General features: G+C 36.4%; 4 protein-coding genes across 6 annotated transcripts; 1 reads left to right on the top strand and 3 right to left on the bottom strand.

Annotated features, from left to right (window-relative positions):
- Positions 1-10355: 10355 nt before the first annotated feature.
- Positions 10356-13343, bottom strand: LOC129570227 (TBC1 domain family member 23). 2 transcript variants are annotated; one of them, XM_055449761.1, is made up of 2 exons: positions 13098-13343; positions 10356-12688 (listed from the first exon to the last, which is right to left on the bottom strand). In XM_055449761.1, the coding sequence occupies exons 1-2, from the start codon at positions 13112-13114 to the stop codon at positions 10612-10614; spliced, it is 2094 nt and encodes a 697-aa protein (XP_055305736.1). In that variant the 5' UTR covers positions 13115-13343; the 3' UTR covers positions 10356-10611. The 2 variants fall into 2 exon arrangements, with proteins under 2 accessions (XP_055305736.1, XP_055305737.1); XM_055449762.1 differs by lacking the exon at positions 13098-13343 and adding an exon at positions 12782-13069.
- Positions 13344-13582: 239 nt separating this feature from the next.
- Positions 13583-15329, top strand: LOC129570231 (activator of 90 kDa heat shock protein ATPase homolog 1). Its single transcript, XM_055449767.1, has 2 exons — positions 13583-14788; positions 14861-15329. Exons 1-2 carry the CDS (start codon positions 13877-13879, stop codon positions 14993-14995), a joined length of 1047 nt encoding a protein of 348 aa, XP_055305742.1. The 5' UTR covers positions 13583-13876; the 3' UTR covers positions 14996-15329.
- Position 15330: 1 nt separating this feature from the next.
- On the bottom strand, positions 15331-19324 carry LOC129570226 (thioredoxin domain-containing protein 11). Its single transcript, XM_055449760.1, has 8 exons — positions 18969-19324; positions 18388-18619; positions 17481-18312; positions 16949-17419; positions 16696-16872; positions 16365-16631; positions 16098-16285; positions 15331-16008 (listed from the first exon to the last, which is right to left on the bottom strand). Exons 1-8 carry the CDS (start codon positions 19057-19059, stop codon positions 15633-15635), a joined length of 2634 nt encoding a protein of 877 aa, XP_055305735.1. The 5' UTR covers positions 19060-19324; the 3' UTR covers positions 15331-15632.
- An 88-nt stretch (positions 19325-19412) lies between these two features.
- LOC129570228 (ankyrin-1-like) lies at positions 19413-22398 on the bottom strand. Of its 2 annotated transcripts, none has more exons than XM_055449764.1 (5): positions 22223-22398; positions 21250-21371; positions 21032-21186; positions 20178-20838; positions 19413-20106 (listed from the first exon to the last, which is right to left on the bottom strand). In XM_055449764.1, exons 2-5 carry the CDS (start codon positions 21355-21357, stop codon positions 19645-19647), a joined length of 1386 nt encoding a protein of 461 aa, XP_055305739.1. In that variant the 5' UTR covers positions 21358-21371; positions 22223-22398; the 3' UTR covers positions 19413-19644. The 2 variants fall into 2 exon arrangements, with proteins under 2 accessions (XP_055305739.1, XP_055305738.1); XM_055449763.1 differs by lacking the exon at positions 22223-22398 and adding an exon at positions 21514-22029.
- Positions 22399-24903: the final 2505 nt, after the last annotated feature.

The following is a 24903-nucleotide window of genomic DNA, read 5'->3' as shown; positions in this document are numbered from 1 at the left end:
TAAAAACAAAACGATTGTGTTTCAACAAACATAAAAAAAATTGTGCTATTGACTAAATCATTTTTTTTCTGGAAATTACTTCGAATGTACATTTTATTCAAACGTTCAAAAAGAGTCTTTCTGTTTGTTAGAGTATAGTATTGTATCAACACGGTTACAGTCAAATAGTTTATTTCGATAACACTCAAAATGTTTCAAAATATCTCTACGTCTCGACGTGCTTCCGCCGTTTTCCAACAGATAGCTCCAGCGGTAAGTGCTGGTGAAAAATATCAGCTCTAAAACGTCATACGGTAAGCTTGGGCATCTGTCAACAATTCTGCATCATCACATTTGTAAATTTTTATCTGCATCATAAATTTTATTGTGCTCAAAAATGTCCGAGTTCGTGCCAAAAAAACAGCATTTGCGGGAGCAGTTTTTTTCATACGGGAAAAATGTGAAAAATAGATTATTCTTTTATCGAGTGGACACTGGTAGTGAAGAATGGACGTTTCTCGATAGACACAAGCATATAAAACCACATTTTGATCGTGGTTACTTGTCATTATAGGGGGCGCCACAATCACTCCCTCAAAAAAGGTGGATTTTCCATATTTGCACGTTGGAGACAAACGCATATTAGTTCTGACCGCATGCTCGTTTTGATCGCTCAGCATTTTCAATAAACACAGTGAAACGCAAAGATACTTGAGTTTTATGACTCTCAGACGGTGCTTAACGCACAAAATCCAGCGTTCATATATACACGATCTTCTATGGAATTTTCAAATAGAAATTAATTGGTGCATTATTTCGAGGTGGCTAAAAGAAATTTGAGAATAACAAGGCATGGTTTTTGATTTGAAATTAGCATTGGCGATTTATTGAATGTTTTTATGAAATGCACATTGTAATTTCATCCTTTTCGAGTCGGTGAACGTAATAGTCTCTGGCGAGGCATGTTGCAGCCATTTCGAAGCACATGATTCCGCAAACTTGTTGGACCGACACCACGAGCACCACAATTAACACAGCGCCATGTACGATGCACCTATAAATTATTAAAGTAGAACAGGGTTTTCACTCTTATTTTCACTTGCCACATTCTCATTTAATAACTTACCGCTTTATCTGGATCGGAAATTTTTTCGGCCATTGCGGTTTCCTCTGTTGAAAGGTATTTTCCAAAAAGAACTTGAGCGATCGACTGCCGCAGAGTGAATGAATAAACGACGCATGTTGACACAGTGCTTTGAGTGCTTCCCTTATGGAAGCATACAGTCTTACGAAGACATTTAAGTACGTAGTGGATATTTTTACGATGCCTAGCAATTTTCTTTGTGAAGACACGATTATATATTTTATGAAGACAGCGGAATACAGCGAAACAATTTAAGAAGACGAAGCAGTTTTCTTTGTGAAGACATACGTAATAGTTTCGCGAAGACATGGTTCGAATTAATTGATATAATCCGAGTAGTGGATTTGTTTAGGAAGACCGCTGAACTTCATCAGCACGAGGTTTTGGCTGATTTTAGCTCTCTCTCTCTCTCTCTTTTTCGCGTGCTCTTCGAAATGTTTGTCTTACGGAGCACCTGGGAGGAGAACAAAGCTGTTCTGTCAGTTGTTGATTGACCGACGAAGAAGACGGACGGTTTTTTCTCCCAGCGGTGAGTGGAAGATCATTTTGAATATATGGTGCGAATTTTTGCGAGGATATAGCTCTTAAGTTCGCGAAGACATAGCGTCAAAATTTACGAAGACATAGATTAACTTATTATGAAGACATAGCGTCTCATTTTGGGAAGACATTTTAATTTTACGCGCGGTTAACATTTTTTCTTCGGTGACACTAGCGTTCAAATTTACGAAGATATAGAATATTTTATTATGAAGACATAGCGGTTCTTTTTGGGAAGATGTTTTGGAAATTTTTTAAAGCACGCGGTCGGCCATTTTTCGCGAGAACATAGCAATTAAATTTACAAAGACATAGAATATTTTATTATGAAGACATAGCTTAACTTATTAGGAAGACGTAGCGCTTGATTTTGGGAAGACATTTTAAATTTTTACGCGCGGTTAATATATTTTCAAGAAGATATAAAATCTACGAAGATATAGAATATTTTATTATGAAGACATAGTGGCTTAATTTGGGAAGATGTTTCGAATTTTTGACGCGCGGTTGATTGCATAACTTTTCGCGAAGACATGGCAGGTTAACTTACAAAGACGCGGAGTGTTTTGTTATGAAGACGAAGCAGTTTTCTTTGTGAAGACATAGTTCGATTTATTAGGAGGATACGCTTTGAATGACGTGTCGCTTTGTTGCGCAATGAGTTTCTCTTTGCATAATCTTCTCCAATGTAGATTTTTTGCCTGATCACAATCTTCAGTGAAGGGCAATCAATCGAAAGACTCCATTGCTAGCCTGACGAGTAAGGACGATAGCTCGTATCCGTCCACGAAATGGAGCATTCTTCTTTAATTAGATTCTTCACGAATCAAAATAACACCGCCAGATTAACTCTAATCAAGGTCCTCAATTAAAAATTCAACAAATAATGAACTTTTCGTTCAAATTTTGATCTACATCTCTTCATGGGCGTTTTGCGGTGACACGCCTTTATTCTTGGTTTGAGTTTTTCTTTCTACACTTTAATTGAATAAAATATCGATTGCATAATCGATTAGATCGCTTCGTAACATTTTTCGATCACCTTATATGGTTTTGATAGCATAGTTTTTGGTGTTTCGTTCTAAAAGGCGATTCGAAGTGGTGCGCTTTCGTTTTGTTTACTTACCGTGTATTTCTGATCAACGCAATATTTCGTTTTGTCTACTTACCGCGCATTTCTGACAATAATCAACGCAATATTTGGGTTCTTACCTTTGAACTTTCTTGATGATTCACTGATTGAATTGCCCTTGAAATCAAGAAAGGAAGGATTGGGAGAGGCCGATAGCTTGATTTGAGAAGGAAATCTGTACATAACTATCCTTGCCAATTGCGCGGGGTGCCAACATGTGATGTAATGGCTTTCGCGACGCGAAATCGTGCGACAAATCGTACGTTAGAAGCGTCAGGGTCAGGTCTTTTGAGATCTTGTCCTGATTAAACACCAATGTTATATCCAAAACCTTCACTCCGTTCATGGGGTGGGAGGATGTTTGAATCATAATAATGTTGTCACAATGTCACAATAAGTAACACAAACCTAAACCCGCCGTAACGACGGTTGTGATCACATTTATCGCATTCATCGCATGGCGATGACAGATACTGAATGAAGTTTTTGTCATAAGAGGGAATTCAACCGAAGAACAAGCGTTTTAAATAGTATGCACAGTAGATGTAGATGTAGATGACGTGTGATTTAGTAGTAGCTTTCACACAAACGTATTCCAAATGGTCAGCACCGCCAATTTTAATCTCTTCACTGGCAAACTTTTCGTTTTTGGTTGCAATTGGTACACCGCTGCCACGTTGAAAAAGTCTATCCTTACGAAAAACAGAATATGAATCGTCAAAAAATTCAGCATCATAAATATCATTTCTGAGCCACGTTTCAGTTAAAATTATCATATCGTGATCGCAGGAAACAGTGGTACAAAAGAAGCGTTTGTGTTTGTTGCATATGCTACGACAGTTTTGGTAATAGATTGTACACAAGACGCAGTGTTCATCCGATGTGCATGACTCTAGTTGCAACATCGGCGATGAAAATCGTGACGATTTCCTTCGTAGTGACCTGTGCAGCCGTTGTACTGTCTCTTCACGACGGGTTGAGGCCAAATACCTGCCGCTATTACCTTGTCAAAGTGTTGGCGAGGAACATCAAGTTTGAATGATACGAATTACAACTCCATTTTGTTGTCTTTCTTCACGAGCTTGGTTATTTTGAAATCACTTGTCAATGGTCGGACGGTTTCAATGCTATTCACGTGATTAAAAATGTCGGCAGGCTCGGTTGTCGGTAGAAATTTGGTTAAATAAACCGAGCGCATCAATACAGTATCAACGGGATTTGAATTTGTACCGTTTTGTCCACTGTTCCCGCTGGCATCACGACGAAAAACCAATTTGCACAGCGGTGAAGTGTCACTTTGCTCTTCCTCTGAAGAGTTCAGTTCTTCCGAATCAAGTCTGGGTCGCTTGCTTTTATTCCGCCGTGAAATGTTTACATTTTGCAAGTCTCCAAGCGGTAAACCCGAGTTTGACACGTTGTCCGATATTTGTCAGATATTTGTTGCTGAGCTTGAGTTGGTGATGGTGTTTCATCCATGGGCTCAGTTTGCGTGAGTTTGCCGATTTATCGGCTTTGTCCGAACTCACAGAGCTAATTTCGTCAGGATAAAGTTTTTTGAGCTGGTTTAATTTGGTCCATATTGGCTCGAGCATTGTCAGCAGCTCAGCGATTTGGCTTTTAACCTCACAGTTTGATGTACACATGTTTACAGTCAGTCAGTAGGCAACAACAATAACAAGTAAACAGAACGAAGAAAAACGTGAAAAAATTATAGACTGGAAACTGTACACAAAAATAAATGTCAAACGAAAACTTTATATTGCTGAGGTAAAACAGGACTTAAACTTTTAATTAGATGTAAAATATCATATAATTAAGACGAGAAACAATTTGAAAACATAAAAATTGTTGAAAATAGACGGAGAGTAAAAAAAGTAGACGTCTAATTTGACAGGTGTTGCCAGATGATGTGTTGATTTTTTATAAGATCTTTGTACTGAAGACGTGCATCGAGACGATTTGATGTATTGAAGAGATCAATGCAAAGAAATGTTCGAATTTTGGAGCAGTTTGACACACGAATTCATAGAGCTCGGCGAACAACAACAACAACAACAACAACAACAACAACAACAACAACCAACGATGATGTCCCAACGGGCACGTTCACAACGTGCACGATCACAACGAAATGTACAAGAAGAAGAGCCGACCAAGGTTTCATTAACCGAGTTCGAACGGCCGCCTGTCATTACATCCAAACAATCAAACAATCGTTAGAACAGATGCCAACCAATATATATTATCATAGCAGTGATTCAAATATTACGGATCATATCAAATTTCGTACGCGATTTTCATCATTTTATGAGGAATCTAACATTAATTTGTGGATCGTCAAAACAAATTGTTCTACAACTTGATCAAAAAACAACATGCGATGATTGTAATTCATCAGTGTATTTAAGTAGTGAACGCGTTATACGAGAAAAGCCACTGATTCCAGCGAAAGAAATTTATTCTACTGCGAAGTTAATTTGTTTGCTTCACACACAAAATAATCGGTTTGTCGGATTTCAGATATTTGACATAAATGTCAGTTCATGTGAAATTTAAATGAATTTCACATAAACCGTGCCTATATAAATGTATGGCTATGACGTTTATGTAGATTTTGTCAAAACTTCATATGAACCAACCCTTTTGCGAAGATTTGACAAGATCTACATAAACGTCATAACCATACATTTATATAGGCACGGTTTATGTGAAATTCATTTAAATTTCACATGAACTGACATTTATGTCAAATATCTGAAATCTGACAAACCGACTATTTTGTGTGCATGACGTATTTCAACTACTTGCGAAGAAAGTGAAAAGTGATCCTATTTTACATGATGAAATTAATTTGGAATTAAAATCGACGATTGACTTTATTCGCTTGTTTATAACGAAACTTAACCCCCAAGCGTATATCTGTCCGAATTGATTACAGGAATCATTGAATATTTAGTACAATTAGGTGTAATTTATCGCGAAGCTATCATCACAAATTTTGATCCGCCAAGACGTCAAAATTATTTGGAAAAATGCAATTCATTAAAAAATCTCTTCATTAAAAGTGGTGTCGCCAAAGCAAGCAATGCGGTATCGCCTAGATATATCCATTGGATATTTCTGCTAGACGGCATATTTTGTTGCGTTTGAAAAAACGCTTCGTTACACAGTGACGGTGTCGCGCGTGACATACACAGAACAGAGCGCATTTAAGGACGCTACCATTTGTGTGCCCGCGGTTCGTATGTGTTCAAAGACTTGATCGCTCATGTATTTGTATTTGCGACGCCTCCTCAAATGCGATCTGTTCTATGTATGTCGCGCGCGACACCGTCACTGTTTAACGAAGCGTTTGTATAAACGCAACAAAATATGCCGTCTAGCAGAAATATCCAATGGATATATCTAGGCGATACCGCATTGTTTGCGCCAAAGCCCGATGCGTCGTTTGTGAAAATGTGACAAACGAATTTTTCTCGTACAGTACTCAAACACACAGAATCCCGCAAACAAAATCAGAACATTTTGATAGTAAAAATTATATTTTAAATTCATTTCTGAATTGTACCGAAAAAAAGTTAAACTGAATCGCGATTGTAGTGAAGAATTAGTGGACAGTGAAAGTGTCGAGATCACAAGTTCATCTGTCGTTAAAAAAATTATTCTGGATAGACAAACCATAAAAAAGAAACGTGAAAAAATTACTCATAATTTAAGTGACACTGTAATTGATATTCCATTATCATTGCCGTGTTATTGTGTCGAGTGTAAAAATGGAAATGACATTCATAAATATGAATTAATTGGTGTTATTTCCTACTTTGGTGCGCATTTTATTTCGTACGTTAAAGATACGACATTCAACCAATTCGGGTGCAACGGTATGAATTGCTGTGGTCATCAACAAGATCCGTAATATTTTCCAAAATTGGATGATTTTCAACATAGGCTAGAATGTAAAGGTGCAATTTAATTTCGGTCGGTAAATAACAGTTTTCATTTCTTTTCCTTTTCATCTTTCGTTCAGTCAAGTATCCTTGTCCTTTGTGGAGACTAACTATTGTAATGAGTTCCACAACAAAATCGAACAAGAGATGACGTCACTTATCATAAATAGCTATTTTGGTTCTAATTTGATGTTCTAACGAACTGTCATTCAAAATGATTTGAACTGCTGAGAATAAAAGGCTGACGATTGCAGGTTTTTCGCAAAAGCGGGATAAAAATCAGTCGCACGCAAAAGAGACATTTCAAAAGGTTGCACGCAAACGGAACATTTTATTTTGTCGCATTTCGAATTTTCAAGCCGTGATTACAACAACAATATACTTCTCTCTTGCGTGCAACCTTTTGAAATGTCTCTTTTGCGTGCGACTGATTTTTATCCCGCTTTTGCGAAAAACCTACAATCGTCAGCCTTTTATTCTCAGCAGTTCAATTGTGGTTTTTCGAAACATTTGGTCCAGATTTCTCTGGAACAGTTGTTAAACTCGTCGCTGATAAAATGTTGGGCTCTTGCCGGGACAAGATCCAGAGCGACAAAATTGAATCCGTGCAACGACAATTCACTATAATACCCATCCGTGCACAACCAATACTCAATCACACCGTACGGGCAGCGATTGTCAGACTTGAACATGATTAGTCTTCGCCGTCGACACATACATGCGACATCCAGAAACTTGCACGCAGCGCCCGACTACCGCGTAGTGGAAAAAAATTGAAACTTGCTAATCACCAATATTGATGTTCACGAACATGGAACATCAAATCCTCTATGCGTTATTTCGCCCACTTTATGCACTGAAAATATAAAGTTCTTCAATTTCTAGCAAATTTCACATATGAATTCATTATCACATTAGGAAAACACAACTTTTTTTTAAATAAAAAGCTAAAGCAAGATGATCTTTTCGTTGATGATTGTTCGATCCTGGATCTCTTGTGATTCATTGATGATTTGCAACGCATCTATTCTTTTGTCGAAAGTCCAACTGAATACGATGTTTTATTGATTTATTTATTCTATTTTGATCACAAAATATTTTTTAATCATTTTCTTGAGATGGCAATTGAGCGTGCTTTGATGATAAACAACACAAACAATAGCACAAACATTAATGTCTAAATAAATTAAGAAACAACCAGTTGCATTTAATCCTGGATTCAATCGTTTGTCGCCTATAACAAATCATACTACATTCAAAGTTGATTTTCGAACATTTCTTTTCTCAATTTATACCTAAAAATCACAGTAGAGATTTTATTTTATATAAAATCGCATTGCACATAGAAAAAAGAATTTGGGTCTGATAGGAGATAACCGGAAAGTGTGTGGAGCAAAGTTGTTGAAAATTTTAAGCACTATAAAAACTGTGAAGACGACAATTCTTTATCTTTCATCACTTCCGCGAAAAACCGCGAAATTTGGTGTACAGTCGTGGTTTACCTTGTTTTTCGCGGAACTAATAAGAGATAACGAACTAGCGTCTTAAAAAATTTATAGTGCATGAGGTTCTCTACAACTTCGCTCTAGACAGTTATCAGTTATCTCTTATCAGTTTCGTGGAAAACGCGAAAAATCATAAGCAAAAAAACCTTGCTTTATGCGCGTGTTTTTTATTTGCGCCTAACTGATAAGAGATAAGACATAGCAGTCTTGAGCAAAATTATAGAAGAATTCGAGTACTACAACTTTGCCAGAGACACCAAACCTCTATCTTTTATCAGCTTCGCGAAAATCGCGACCGACCGCGGACCATTACTCATTTTCAGTAGATTCGTCCATTTTGGAAGCTATTCAAAAGCATTCAGAAGTGCTCCGACAGATTCAGAAGATTTTCAGATTCATTAATGGTTTCTGGTGGAAATTCAGTAGCAAAATTCACGCCCGGTTACCATACAGAGAGTGGACACTAGACACTGAGATCTCGGCGTCGAGTGCAAAGCAATTTCGGTGTCGATTTGTGTGTTTATCGCTCGCTCTCTTTCAAACAATATTGTGCACTCGTTTGCTCTAACGTGCCAGGAAATCGAATTGGAGTGTGTACACAATGCACACACTGATTGTCGTCCAAAATTCAGCGTGGCCCATACATTTGTGAGCGTCAACGAGTGTTACATACATACACTACACACTCTAAATATATACCACACTCATTGTCGCTCACAAATGTATGGGTCACACTCATTTCTGAACGACAATCAGTGTGAGCATAACTACAGCATAGCGATTTTATTAGTGTGAATTTTTACTTGAGAATTATTTAGAAAAAAATGCTGTGTTTGGTTTTGTTCGCCAATCAATTCAATGCGCTGTTTTCATTCTCAGTGGATCAAATCTGCTGAGGGTGCACAAATTCACGATATCCAAAATCAAGTGTGCTATGTGTTACGCGGACAACATAGTATTCAAATGCACACTTTCTGTGTATTTGTGTCTCATAATGTGAGACAGCGAACACTAAACTCTCATTGAAATATGATTATATTTTTAAGAAACATTTGAAAAAAATTCTCCTTAATAAACAACTAAGCCATGACTTACTTAACAAGAAACCAAAGAAAAAAATGTATGTAATTCTTAAGAAAGTATAATAGAATAAAGAAATTTCATATTTATTGTCAACACTAGTTTGTAAGGGCGTTCATGTTACAAACATTTGCCGTAAATAAATAAATAAATAAATAAATTATGTGTTGATTTGTGACTCAGTTCATTTGATCGGCTTATTGTGAAATTGTCAGTCGAGCAACTGAGCGGTTGAAATCAATTGAGTTGTGTATGGTTTTTTGTTAATTTGTTTTTTATTTTGATACAAAATGGGGGGCAAGTGCAAATTCAATCAATCTTGGGTGGACAAATATCCATGGTTGAAAGCGGTAATGGTGAAAGTAGCGTAAGTCGACACGCTGAAAGTGAAAAACACAAATCTCTCGCGAGCAGTGCAACGAGCTCAAAACAAATGACAAATTTTTTCAAAGGTAAAATTTCATTTCTTCACCAAAGTATGCACAGAAAATTCATTTCATTTTTTGTATACTTTAAGCCAAACCCGATGGAAATTCATTAGTGTTGGCTGCTAAAGAAGCAACTTTGGTTTCTCACACAATCCCGTATCAAGAATCCCGTAATGAAAAAGATGAATATTCAAACAACATCTTGATCTACAAAAACATCTTGATTGCCAAAACCAATTCAAATAAAGTCCATCCGTAATTAAAAGTATTCATATCAAACAACATAATCATATGTTCATATTTACACACATGTATGCAAAGAAAAAACATAACAAAACCCACAATTCAAAGAAATTCTTTTGTTTCACATTTTTCGCCTGATAGTCGGGCAATTCGCCAAAAACGCTCTGGGACCTTTAGCTATGACGGTTACTTCTACGGTTAAATCTACCCCCGTATTCAACCTTGGATATGTGCCTGGAATTGGTTGTATTTGGGTTGATAATTGTTAGATGCTTATAAGCATGAATTCATCAGAGAAGTGATCTATAAGTACGAAAATAATTGTTAGAATTGGAAGGATGCGAAGAATGAACACCATTTGTTTTTGTTAAAAATAAATATTATATTCTACAAAGTTGATATAAATAAACATTTTTTTTCACAAATCTAGGAATACAGAATATGGTTATTGAATGGTTTTCATAGGCTTCGGGTTCAAATTTTTCGATTCTTCCTTCGACTTCACGCACATATTTAATTTGCTAATGAATTACAGAATGTTTAAAATCTAAAAAAAATATACATGAAAACGTTTTAACATAGAAAAATTCGATAAAACTATAACGAACAATTATTATTTATTAGAATCTTCATTTTTGGTGTTTTCCAACTGTTTTATGATTTGCTTGGAGACTAATGCCGTCGCTTCACTTGCGTTTGGTATGAGAAAACGATCCATATCGGTGATAAGTAGTTCTTCGCCATCCGGTATACCATATTTAAAGGTAATTAGATCGCGATGTCTTTTTTTGGCCGTAATTTTTACAATGTTTGAGAGAGGTCGACGAACTATTATCTCGGCTGTACCCTTTTTATCGAGATCGCGAAGTACAATCAAATGAGTTGTTGTTAAAATCAAGTGACTGTCGTACATATAACCATTCATATGAACCTCTTGACATTTGAGTGCCGTAATGACATCGGAGTTCTTGGTGTAGTTCTGTATGTTAATCGTTTCCTTTACATTTTCCTCATTATTTGCATTTTCTTCGTCATTATCCACAATTGAATCAATATTGTCCTCATCGATACTGAAGACAGGAGCTACATTTCGGTATCGTTTACCATTTTTCTCACTTTTGTTGACATGTTTCTCGAGCGGCACATTGGGCGAGGCTCCCGACTGCGTTGTGTATGGATTGGCGATGTAATCCATGAATTTTCCTTTCACTTCTTGCGATTTACTTTTTACAACACTAGAAAACTTGCTAAACAAATCGATCGATGGTTGTGACTTTAGGCTTGATGTTGATGGTGCGTGATTAATTCGTTCAGTGCTATTACTGTTGGGTATTGCGTTGGCCTTGCTGCTACTGGGCCCGATACACATAAGGCATCGCATTGGGTCATGATCTTTTAGGTACTCGTGCGTATGTTGTCCGAAATAGTCATGTATCGAAGCGAAGCCACCGGTTAGAACGGATACATATTGTGTGTTTTTCTGAAGAAAAGATGCAACTACCATGTGCATCTTCATATCTTCATCCAAGCGGCCCGAGCCCATAAAACATAAGTGTTCGCCACCTGCATCCGAATTCGCTTCGATGGCCATTTTTTGTGCACGAAGCAGGCCGTACACAGCTGTCGAAAAAGCGACTGGTTCCTGTAACATTAAATTACTGTCCAAGTGGAAAGCCGTTGGTAAGTGTCCATAGTTGTATTGGTCTGCGGGTCTGCAGTCGACCAAGAAAAATCGAACACTATCCGTATTGGTCGGTGATGTGGAAATATTTTCGATTAACTCATAAACTGTGACGGGTAAACAAAGCGCTTGTGAAATTGACCGATCGGGACAGTTTGTGTCTGCGCCGAATAATGATTTTAGGTATCCTGTTTTGAATGAAGATGGTGTTTTCATTGCGTAATATTGAGCCAATGAACAAAAATCCACGACATCTCCGGCTTCTAGAGCACAAGGCATGAAGGTTAGAAATTTCACTATTTCTTCAGCTGTCTGCTCTTTCATCGTGAGAATTTGTTCTCGCCCATTGATTAGCATGATGAGAGCGAGGTAGAAAACTAAAAATGGATCTGTTTGTTGAAAATACATATCCCACATGTTTAATACAACTGGAAGCGTGCATGTTGCCGCGAACAGGCTTTGAAACCATGACATCGAATATTGATCTGGTGTTATTTTCTTTGTGTCTAGCAAGGAGCACAGCTCAGGATCATGGTAAAGTATCAACAGTCTGAACAAATGAAAAACATTTCCATTTTTCACGCAGCCTTTAGGTATATATGTGTCGCGAATCGCTTCGAACAAATTGTATGTGTAAGATCGACTTAGTTTGAGTGACAGCACCGGCAACAACAATTCAATCCATCCATTATTTGACTCATACTGCAAACTTCGATTTTTACAATAGAATGTCAGAATTGATTCCAGGTCTGAAACCACTGACAGTTTATCTTCTTCATCATTGCCTAGCTTATCAACGAAAACACTGCAATCGTGACGCAATTCAGTTTGAAATGGTAAGTCGAAGATTTCGTTGAAAAGTGCCATTTGATCATTCTTGTATCGAACATCAAGGCAAATTTGCCAAACGTCCGGCCGTAGGGTTTCGGGAATCGCTTTGCCATTGCAAATACTGTAGATATCGTTCACATTGCACTCGTCCAACAGCGCCGATTCCAATTCAATTAACCTGAAATTAGACGAAAACACAAATTCAAATCATTTCATTTTTTCAGTTTTCCCACTTATTGAACAAAAAAAAAATGGCAAAACACTTGTTTACATCGTTTAACGCACAGTTAATATGTCCAATATATACGAACACATTCACTATCTTGGAATGTATTACGTAGACAAAAAAAAAATCGTGGTGCAGATACGCTAAATCAATATAGCTATAGCGGTACACCAAAGTGTTAATAATTCGTTGTGATTATAATGTGTTCGCATTAACATTTTAAAATAAAAAAAAAACATTTTAGCGATAATTGAATCGAATGATAAAAAGAAAAATTGAATCCAACTTTGTTCTGTCCCAAACCAGAACACTATCTACGACTGCAAACCCAATGAATCATTGTTTCAATTGTTGTACATACCATGTGTTATCATCCATATCTAAAGGAAATTCGCGTAATGCTTGTTTGTAATTGAAATTATATCTTTTTATTCCAAATTTTTTGAAATACTTAATGATTTATGAAATTTTAGTGAAAAATTAGTTGTGTCATCTGTCATCCATCCAACGGGGCTACAATGTTTGTGTGTATAGTTTTTCGATCCAAAACATTTATTGTATAGAGAGCGATACGTCATTTGACAGTTGGGAACAAACGAATCGAAACGAGTCCAATTCGCCATGAAAAATTCGCTTGACACATGTATATTGTGTTCGGGTAAACCAAATGTAACATGATGGAGCGTTTATAAAAAACGTCCAAAAATGGATTTTCAAATAGAATTTAATTCAAAGATTTGAATAGTTTCTTCTTAATTATTTTATTCAATAATAATGGCAGAAAATATATAAAACAATTCCAAACTCGGCATTTGAACGAAACGTCGAAGTCAAGAGGCGAGATGCAAGAGCCAACTTCACTTTGATATGCAATTTTTTGCATGTCTCATGTGTTCTGGCGAGATTTCGCTTCGAAATCAACAGAGAAAGCTCTAGAATTTGCTACAAAATCACATTCAAGACGAGTTCTATTCACTATTTTCATTTGGTTACTGTGTATGAATTGAAAAGCATCAAACAAACTGTATTTGAGCGGTGAAAAAGTGAAAGCACTGCACAGAGTTGATCAAAACAAAACTGAAAACGATTAGAAAATTGATTGATTTTCGTGATTAACAAATAAAAGGAATCAACAATAAAATGGCAAAGTGGGGTGAAGGAGATCCGCGCTGGATTGTCGAGGAGCGGCCAGATGCAACAAACGTTAACAATTGGCATTGGACGGAGAAAAATGCTACGCCGTGGTCAAAAGAGCGGATCAAATCTTTATTCAAAAATTTCCCCATCAAGCATGACAGTAAAGTCAACTGTAGTGTCGTACAAGTTGATACAGTTGACGGCGAAGCAACGGCTAATAATAGAAAAGGCAAGTTGATCTTTTTCTATGAATGGAATGTAGTGCTGAATTGGGAGGGTAGCTTGGATGAAGGTGAACCAACGTACAAGGGCAAGGTTACTATACCGAATTTGTCGGAGGAAAATGATTTAGATGATATCGACATCACAATCAGCATCGATGAATCAAGCGATGAGTCGGAACGGTTAAAACAATTCATGTACAACATTGGGAGATCGCAGATTCGGTCACAAATAGGCGTTTACTTACGTGAGTTGCGCGAAGAATTTTCCAAAGGATTGATTTTGCCGAAAAAAGACGATGCAAAAGTGAAGCCGGACGGTGTGTCTAACATTACAAGTGGTTTCAATAAAAAGGTTAATTTGATGCCAATCAATTCGGGTGCTGATAAAAAGAGTGCCATTGCATCGGTTGGCTGCAAACTAGATGTCAAAATGATAACAATCACGGAAACATTTCAATGTCCTGTAAAAGATCTGTACGAGGTTTTGACAAAGCAGGAACTGGTGTCGGTGTTCACCCATTCGGATGCCAAGGTCGATGCTGTGCGCGGTGGTGAATTTGTTCTCTTCGGTGGAAACATTACCGGCAAATTCGAAGAACTAGTACCAAACGAAAAAATCGTCAAAACTTGGCGCTACAAACAATGGCCGAGCGGACATTACTCTCGAGTCACAATCGATTTTGTACAAAAGGTGAGGACAACATTAAATTGTTTTCTCGTTCTGAATCGTTCACATCGTTTTTTTTCTCTCTTACTTTTTTAGGAGGATCATACGGTTTTGAATCTTACACAAACTGGCGTTCCTTCCAATGAATACGATAACACCACGAAAAACTGGCGAGGATATTATTTCAACAGCATAAAACAGGCATTCGGCTTCGGTAGTTTCCTAATGTAGTTAAAAACGCTCATAAACCGCAAACAAGCTGAATTCTTCGAAAAAATTCACCAATAACGAATTGGATTAAGCATAAATTATCGAAAAGATAAGCATATTTTTGTCTCATTTTTACAATACTGTCAGCCTTATCTAGATCATGTTCATTGGCGACAATTTTCTTTTGGTTAATTTCTTTCATTGAACGAATTGTTAATTGATTTCAATCAAATTGTTTTAAACATTCTGCATCATATTCTTTCTGCCATAGAATCGAAACCAGCCACAAACGATATAGTTTACTGCATTGTAAAAATGAATGGGATATGAACAATAAAACACATTACAAAGAAAAGTTCAAGTTCATTTTCGTTATTCCCGTTTGTTATTAAATTTCTTATCAAATAAGGAATGAATTGGTTTGGCGGGTCTTACAAAAAAATATATGCTCAAATCTATTACAATTCAAAAGGACTATAGTTCGCAGTAAAATTTTAAATAAATTTTTATTTACAGTTTTGACAGGTGTCTCTTTTCCGCTTGATATAATTTGGTAGATTGGACAAATTTAGACGTAATGCTAAAACGTAAGTAATAAATAGCGTTGAATCTTTTCGATGGAATATCATTTCGGTTAGGTGTCATCAGTCGTTGAACCTCAGACAGAGGTGTCATGCATCCAAACCACCAATACCTCTTTGATAAGTTCGTCCACTTTATTTAAATCACGGTTCGACGCTTGACTGTAAAGCGTGAAATAAAGGCGACGCAGTGCTTGTATGCGTCGAAGAATATAATTTCTTTTTCGAGTGTTGAGTCGCCAAGCGCGTAAACTATCAATAATATTATCTTCAGTCTCACGTCGTAGCACACTTATTGCACTTTCAATCGATTGCTTTTGTTGATTCCCATATTTCACAATGGATGCAATAGCTCTCAACCGATTCGATCTATTTAGATTTGATAAAACAAAGCCCAACACATTCTGTACCGTCACCTCCATATCGCTCGGATATTTTCTACTCTCCAATTTGCTATAAACATTGAGTAAAGTTTAATCATAGATTTTTTGCGAGTTCATGAAATGGAATCAGCAATAATATTGCCGACAATGTCAACTTACTTATTGAAAACTATGAAAGCCGGTATAGTTTCCATTGTATACTGCCAAGGTAAATCATTCTTATCACTGTCGATGCGAGCGAATTTTATGTAGTCCGCATCACGCAATATTCTTGATACAGTCAACAAAATACCCGAAAAAATTGTACAAAACGCACATTGTGATGATGTGAAAAGCACAGCCACGGTCTGCAATGATGTTTACATATTTGGATTAGAAAATGAATATTTGGATTTAAACATTTCTATGTAAAAAAAAGCCACTAACCCGATGCGGATCTGAGAGGAAATTTGTAAAATTATCTGAAGATATGGTTGGTATAACAATCGACTCAAATTTCCGTTTTGTGATTTTTTTATCAACATTTGGATAATTTTGGTCACTTTGACTATTGACAGAGCGATAAAAGTGTGAATGTGTTGTATTTTGATCGTGTCGCAAATGACGTGATACTTTACGCATGGTGTAGTTATAAACGAAGTCAATTAAATTTATTGTTGATAATGTGTCTTTCAGCACGTACGAAGATTCATCCTAAAATAAAAGCGAATATAAGCATTTGATGCATACGAATGATAAACTGTGTTACTTCAATTACCTGTGCATCAATAATAACAGCTGCCGTGTTTTGTGCAACATTTTTCAATGAAATGCCCAATTTTTCAGCGACAAGTCCGTAGTTTAGACTATCCATTGCCAGGAACGATAGAGTTTTATTCGTTTTGCATGCAAGTCCAGTGATCTTGTGAAAGCCAAATTGACTTGAGTTGTTGTTCTGTTTTTTTTTAAGGGGAAGAAGAAACAATGTTCAAGACGATTTTTAATTAGTACCAAAATTGTAAAGTCAATACCTTTTTCAAGAGTTTATCTTGAAATATTTGCGATCGCAGTTTCTTTGAAAGGTTGATCATTTTACAGTGAATATCCTTCCATTCAGCGAAAATATTTTCAGATGATCGGAGGTCATTTTTGGTGTCAACAATTGAGATAGGCAATCCATTCAAAGTGAATGTCGACTTTTCGTAGATCTGTTCATAGGATTCCGGTAATTTTTCACAGTATCCATCCACTTTGCTGTTACTTTTAACAGTATTGAAGTGAATCTTTGATGAATTCCCAATGCCAACAAATGAATGTCGTTCGAATGGTGGACACTTGTTAGCCACCGAGTTTTTCCAATTGGCTAATAATTCACATTCCTTTTTTTGCAAATAATAATCCCTAATGTTGATTTTTCGTTGATTGTAAATATAAGTGCGTCCCATTTCATTCAACCATGCATCATTTGCGCAATTGTAATATTCATAGCCAATTTGACGGATCTGTAAGAATGAAGAAATTACTGTAACGTTTGAATTTCGATATAATAACAAAACATTATACCATTGCATAAGCATCGCTTGGGAAGTCACATAAATTGCGTGGTGTAAACAAAACCAGAACGGGCCCCTTTGTGACAAACGCATCAAATTCCCTTGACCTTGATCCAGGTGGTGCTAGCCACTGTGTAACTTGTTGTTTGTTTGAAACGATCCACTTGTGGATTAGTGATGCTTTCCACACTTCATCCTCATATTCGACAGTGCGATTCCACAGGTACAGACGTAGCGATGGCTCCCGTTCAATTCCAAACTGGTTCATGGTTTCGCCAGTTACAACAACAAAAGCCACATCACCAACCGGATCTGTTTCCAACCACTTTGTTGCCGCTTGATGGAAAATATTGTAGAACGTATGGCCTGTGTCCATATTTACAAATAGTGTAACAACAGCATCATGGTTATGAATTATCTCTAGCAATTGCTCTGGTTGGCTAATTCGGTGCAAAGGTCTCATCATCAAATATACGAATCTGGCTAATGCGGACTCTGTCCACTGTCCATTATATGGTACGGCAATGTTATTCCTTGAATAAGCCATCAGAACCGGCCATGACATCACTTTTTTGTATTGCATACGACACTCGCCGTCAGGTTGCCAGCAATTTATTGCCATAAAATTGGCTTCCCGATAGAATTTCTTTGAGATCGTTTCGATGGTTGGTTTTGCATGTTGGCTGTCCGCTGACCATGGTGCATAAAAAACAACAAACGATAAATCGGATAAGGCGACTTTTTTCTGCACCACACCTAAATTCCCATGCGGATAATCCTGTACGAACGAATCAGTAGAGAAAAACCGTTGCGGCTCTGGATATTTTTCACCTTTTGGCAGACTAAATGAAGTGATAGACCCGTTGAGAAAATGAAAATGACTAAATGATGGTCACAGAAAAAAGTTGAATACTTACACACTTTGTAATGTTTCGTATGCGGTAAAAATGAAAATAATAAGGCAAACGATTTGCCATCCATAATAAATAGCCATACTGTTTTGTTTTAGCAAGTAAATGTCAATCAAGTTCACTGTATTCGGCTTATTGTTGTCTTCTTCATTTTTTATGTCTTCTGCATCACAAACCTGAGGTACTGTTTTCTCCTCGATCGTTTGATCGTGGAGCGTATTAACTGTCCCGGGTATACCTAAATGAATGTTGAAAAAAAAGTTATTTGACAGGTTACAATCAGCAGAAACTTGATGCCATATTTGTTGACGTGTACTGTTATTGTTCAATACAGACAGAAAGACGAACAGTTGTTTTGTGTTTGGCATCAGAGAACATCTTTTTTCTGTACTTTCAAATGTGTTACATTCAAAGTTGTCGGGGAACAATACGAATTTAATTTTATTTTTCCAAAAAGAAAAAAAAGAAACCGTGATATATTTGGGGTTTTGTATGGTGTGGGATTACAAAACTGAGACAAATGTTATTATGTGTTAAAAAGAGAGAGAGAGAGAGAGAGATACAGAAGAAACGAACTGAAAAATTACCAGAGATTGTGTCGTTGATTTGATCGCTATCATTCACCGAAACTTTGTCGCCATTAATATCAATTTGGTAATTTTGTTTTACAATAGACATAAGGATTGCTTCTCAATCTATGTTCATAATTTGATTGCACTGTTTTTGTAATGCGTATGCCTCCTTATCAATCGTTAAAGTTCACATCAAAGTTCTATTACTGGAATTATAAGGTTAAAAATCAAAATTTGATATCGTTATTTTCTTTAAAATTGGCTTGAAATAATCTAATTTCAGCGTGTTGTAAATGATGAAAACATACAAGTTATATTTATCTAATTTCCAGTGAATATGACGTTGACAGATATGTGTCAAATATTTAGTTGCTTTGAGGTTAGGTTCCATACAGCTGATTTTGTTTTCATATCGCAAACATATTTGTAGGTGCTACTGCTCTGCGAATGAAACAACAATTTCTCCGGGATATTAATAATTTCTTTTTATTGTAAAAATAGTCGCCTGTAAAATTTTAAGACAATTTTTCAAACATAAAAATTATCACATTTAAAGAGAAGCTTCTAAATCAATCCAATTAATGCCGTGTACCATAGATAATCTCTAAATATACAAAATCCAAATGTTATGAAAGTAATTTTATTAACCATATCACATTTCATCGAAAGATAATATTAATTTGCCGTAACCTTAGTGACGTTCACAAAGTAAATAGCTATGCAGTGTGCTAGGTATAAAGAGGCATGGGACTTTTTCAGGAAGTGTCCGTTTAAAAGTTGACCGAAAAAAGTTTCGGACTAACGCTTTTAATGGAATTGGTGTTTTCGCCTTTTGCAGTAACTTTTTCCTCTGGCTATCGGTTAAGTGAAGATTACGCTTGATCATTGCGATGTCAAAACATTCGGCTGTTTCCAATAGGACTTCAAATACTCGCGAATATGATGCGACATTCTTTAAGCAATTTAACAAACCATCCGGGTCTCTGAATTGAGTTCGCATACACACTCTGGCTCCATGCTTCAATAAAAGTTGTAACTCTTCCACGGTTGTTGTATCACTATTTGCAAGCAGTTCTCCAAGACAAGGCCGTAAATATGCACCGGTCTCACTGGGTATTCGTACATTCGGGTCAGCACCATATGATAGTAGCATCTACAAATGGGGTGTTCGTGTTCATTATTTTTGGACCAAACATTTCGGCTCGAAAGACTAATTATACGTACCTTCATAATTTCTACTCTGTGTGGAATATTGTCAGCGCAGGCAACGTGCAGAGGCGAACCAATAATGGTGCTACTTCTGTTTATGTCGGCACCAGCTTCAAGCAAACAGCGCACAATCGCAGGATCTCCACGGAGAATGGCTAGATGAAGTGGATTTGGCTTATCGGATTCGCCTTCTGGTGGCAATCGATCGGTTTTTGCTCCTTGCTTCAACAGTAAATTGACAAGTGTAATACTCCCTGATAACACGGCATAATGCAGTACCGTACGATAGTCATTTCTGTGGTCAGTCATAGCATTTACATCAGCACCATGGTTCAATAGCATTAAAACTTGTTCAGTCCCATAGTTAAAGCGACATGCTCTCATCAAAGGTGTCAGACCTTGACGATCACGTGATTCGGTACTAGCGCCATATGTAAGCAATAACTCTATTGATTCACTTTCAGTTACCAAACTTATTTCGGCGCCCAGAAAATAACGCTTATTCGGATCTGCTCCGTGTTCCAATAGTAACCTTGCCATAGCATAGTTGCGATTTTTCAGCGCCAACCTCAGTGGTTCATCACACAGCATAGTACGGGGGTAAAGCTCGTCAGTGGGCTCTCTAAAGTCGATCTTTGATCCATTTTCAATCAGAAGCTTTGCTATATCCACATATCTAATGAAAATAAACGAACGTATAAAAGTAAAATTTACAATATGCAAACATTAGCAACGAGACACATAATTAATGCAACGAATTGATGAAATTTAAGCATCGGTTCTGACCGGTGAAAGGCGAGCATTTGTTAATTGACTTTAGATACATTTGTTCTATTTTTACGTTAATCATGATTTTTCACAGGGCTTACCCGTGTTCACTACACAAATGTAAAGCGCTATAACCACAATCGTCAACTTCATTGATGTCTGCACCACGCACCAACAAGAGCCGCACTGCATCAATGTGTCTTTGCCACACAGCATAATGTAATGGGCGTAGTCCTTGCGCGACAGGTTCATTTACCTTCAAATATCACAAATGGTTCAGAATAGTTTTTAAATCCATATCAAGAGTTTTAAGGTCCACCTTTGCTCCACATGCAAATAATATTCGGATTTCATCTAAAGGCTTCATCAAAATAATTGCATCAGCCAAGGCTCTCTGCAAGGGATTGGCCACACACTCTGTCGGCATACTCAGCAAACGTACTGCAATGATTCAATTGTATATGGAATTCACTTTTTCGATAAAAATTCAACGAAATTATGTAACGAATAAACCAAATAACAAATATTCTCGTTTGTGAACAATACGTTTTTCTTTTCCGCTGTACACGAAAAAAATATTCACCTCTATCCATTTTATTTCAGATATGATTAAATTTTCGCAATTATCAATTAGGAAAAAATACTGCGTAATTTTCTTTCAAACGCTGTTTGTCAACTGAGTGCGAGACGATTTTTCATGCCAGAAATAATTTACTAACACAAGCGTCGATGCGTCGTTGCCGTTGCGATGTAGATTTTTACAAAGGTGAGGCAAAACGGTATTGCGAAGAAAGTTCGCACAACAAATTCGTGTTTGTGTTTATATTTTATTTTTATTCATTTGGGAACTGACGAACCGTATGGCCGTACACACAGATCATTCGGAAAAGGCTACATATTATAAGTGTAACACGATTTCGAAAGTCTATTGCGTCTCTTCGACAGACAAAAGGATCTTTTTTTACATTTTTTTTTCATTTTTCGCAAGAAAAGATGACTTTTGTCTTATCATCATTTATAGAAAGTATGTCCAAACAACGATAACTCAAATGGAAAGTACAATGGAAAATACCAAAAAACATCTATTTTTCGAAAATTTCGAACAAACAGTCACTTTCTGGTCTAATTTCTGGCGAATATAAAAATCTGTTGAACATTCACAATCCAGTCATAATAATGTTTTCGTCGAAGGATTTCACGAACAAATTTTGCGAAATAGTTAGAATTACATTTTTAGAGTAAAGTTATTAAAATTTAATTTTTCTTCATGGAATAATGTATTCAAATTTTACCTTAAAAAACCTCCGTGTATGATATTGCTCTTTTTTCTTTAAAAAATCACTGATGATCGCACAATAATATCGAATAATTTTGAAAAAAAATCTTCTTCTTAAGACTTGTAGATTTTCAATGTTTCCTCCACAACTGTCCGTTTTAAACTGTTTTTCTGAAATTGAAGAGTATCCTTTATTGTGTTTCAGTCGTTTGAGTATGAATTATTTGAATGTAGTAAATGAACAGTCACGAGGCAATGAACGCATGGGAAAACAAAAACGCAAAAGACTAGTTCGTTTAAACAGTCACTGCTTTCGCTTTGGTTAGTAAAAAATATAAACAACGAGACGAACTGACTACCGATCTCATAGACGAAGTTTACGTTGCATTTCAGTTTAACCAACAACCGAACACGTTTTTCGTTATACACTCTCGCACACACCATTCGATTCGAAGGCTATCGGGACTAAAGGATGCAGTGAAATTATTGGCGTCACGTACACAAACAAGGAATCCGTTTCGTTTTTTCATGAGGTTTTTTCCTTCAATTTCTCTTGACGAGTTGCAATGGAATGAAAAAATAAATGAAAATGACTATGTCATATGTCGATTGGACATCATTATTAGTTGTATAGAATTCAAGCAGATGTTGCTTAGATGGACAATTGAAGTTTAAAAATGAGTTCATTGATCTATGATTAAAAATGATGTGACTTGTCTGAGTGTGAACTTCTGTCTTATGGTTTTTGCTTTCAAATGGCTCTATGCCAAAATATACATATGAGAGGTGTTTGTCGAATTTCAAGAAGTCAAATCAGAAAAATCGTAAGCATCATAACATGGTTCACCACCAAAGCTCATATACGCTGGTTACATATTTATACAGTTTAAATACCTACAAAAGCTGATTTATTTGCGATTTGGCTTAGTTCCATATGTTCATTCACTTAGAATATTGCGTAGTTTTTGAAAGAAAGCGTTCAATATTCGAAAATAGATATTTCTCTCAATAATTTTTCCATGGCGGTTAAATATAGCCCTATAGTCTGCAGTTGGATCGTAACTAATAATATTTTTTGTTGCTTGTTGTAAGAACGCATCTCAGCTTACGGTCTCAGCTGATTTTTCATTTATTTACCAAAAAACCACATTAAATTACGTTGCAAAATTGTTTGCACTCATCCTTTCCTTTGTTTATCGGATTATACATGTGACGCGTGTATCAGAATGTTTGTTTGAAGCGCAAATGGAATAATACATACTGAAATCGCATCTGTTTACAACAAATGACTGACCCCACGTGACTCAATATTATTCCCAATACTGGGAACGAATAGTGAACGCCATTTGTAAGAGAAACAATTTTTTTACTACCTCCTTTAGGTGTTGACTTGACTTTTTATTACAACATTCAACACTGTAAATTACTATTTAATTTTGAAAAATTGTAAACATAGAATCGCGTTTGGTCTGTTTTCTAGAGCACAGAATTCAGTGCCAAAAATCGCATTTATCACTTTTTTCGAATAGTCACAAAGTTTGTTTGTCACAAATGGAGCATCTAAAGCGCGTAAAAGCTCTCTTCACATAACAGTAATTCAGTGGGGTGACCGTATACATTTTTTCACCAGAATCCAACCAAACAAACGTTATTTACGACGGTTTTCCTAGTTTCGAAAACAATGAATGAACAGTTCTGCCCATGAATATAAATTCAGACAGTTAATACGTCAACTGAACTGTGAAAATATTATTATAGAAACTTATTTTTTGTTTGTCAAATGAGTATCACTGCATTGCACAATTTTCAGGTTATAATTTCAAAGTTATTTGTTGTTCATTTTTGTTTGCATATACACCATTATATAGTCTTTATTTGGTAGTCAAAACACACTTTAAAATCTCGCCTTGTTTCAAACTCAACGCACACGTATTATAAACTTTATTTGGTATTATTGCTGCTAATTCATAGGGGATCTTATCTTTGTACAAGCAAGCCATATTAAGCTATGACTTAGATAAAATGTTATAAATATTCTTCACGTGGTTTATTAGACATCTTCGTGTGTGGATATTTTATAACCATTTTGATACGTAAATGATCATTAGTCATTAGTTGCGGTAAAACACTTTTATCACTGCCATGATTTACTGGCAACAAAAATGCTGCCACTCTAGAAATGCCTGTCCCTTTGTTTGTATTACACTGGTCATTCGATTATTTCACTCTGTTAATTAGAAGCAATTTCATGCATGAATATGGTGCATCTATGCATTGAGCTAGCATAATTGCATGACCCCAGTAATTGTTTCATTGAATTCGTACTGAATTTTAATACCTGTTTGGACTATATATGGAATTTAACAGAAAGATGTCAGAAGTATGGATGCTGATTTTATACCCGTGCCAATTTTATCGCAAAATAAAACGAAGCGAAGGGCAAATTTCGGATTTACGCAAAATAATACTTTGCATGTAGTAAACAAACAATCGACGCGATTAAACATGACAAATGAATACGTCATATTCCGTGGATTATTCTAACAGATCAGAAAGTAAAAGACACAGAAAAAGCGAGAGAGAAAGAGATTGACGGAAAAAATCTGAACAAAATAATTCCACTCCGTGGTGGTCGAAAAAACGATTGATAAACAAGGAAAACACGCGATTGTTTTTGCTTAATCACTGATATAGAAC

The sequence above is a fragment of the Sitodiplosis mosellana genome, unplaced genomic scaffold (genome assembly GCF_009176505.1).
Source record: "Sitodiplosis mosellana isolate CC-2019 unplaced genomic scaffold, AAFC_SMos_1.0 Smas_scaffold_47, whole genome shotgun sequence".
NCBI lineage: Eukaryota > Metazoa > Arthropoda > Insecta > Diptera > Cecidomyiidae > Sitodiplosis > Sitodiplosis mosellana.
This window is presented reverse-complemented; position numbering and strand designations above follow the sequence as displayed.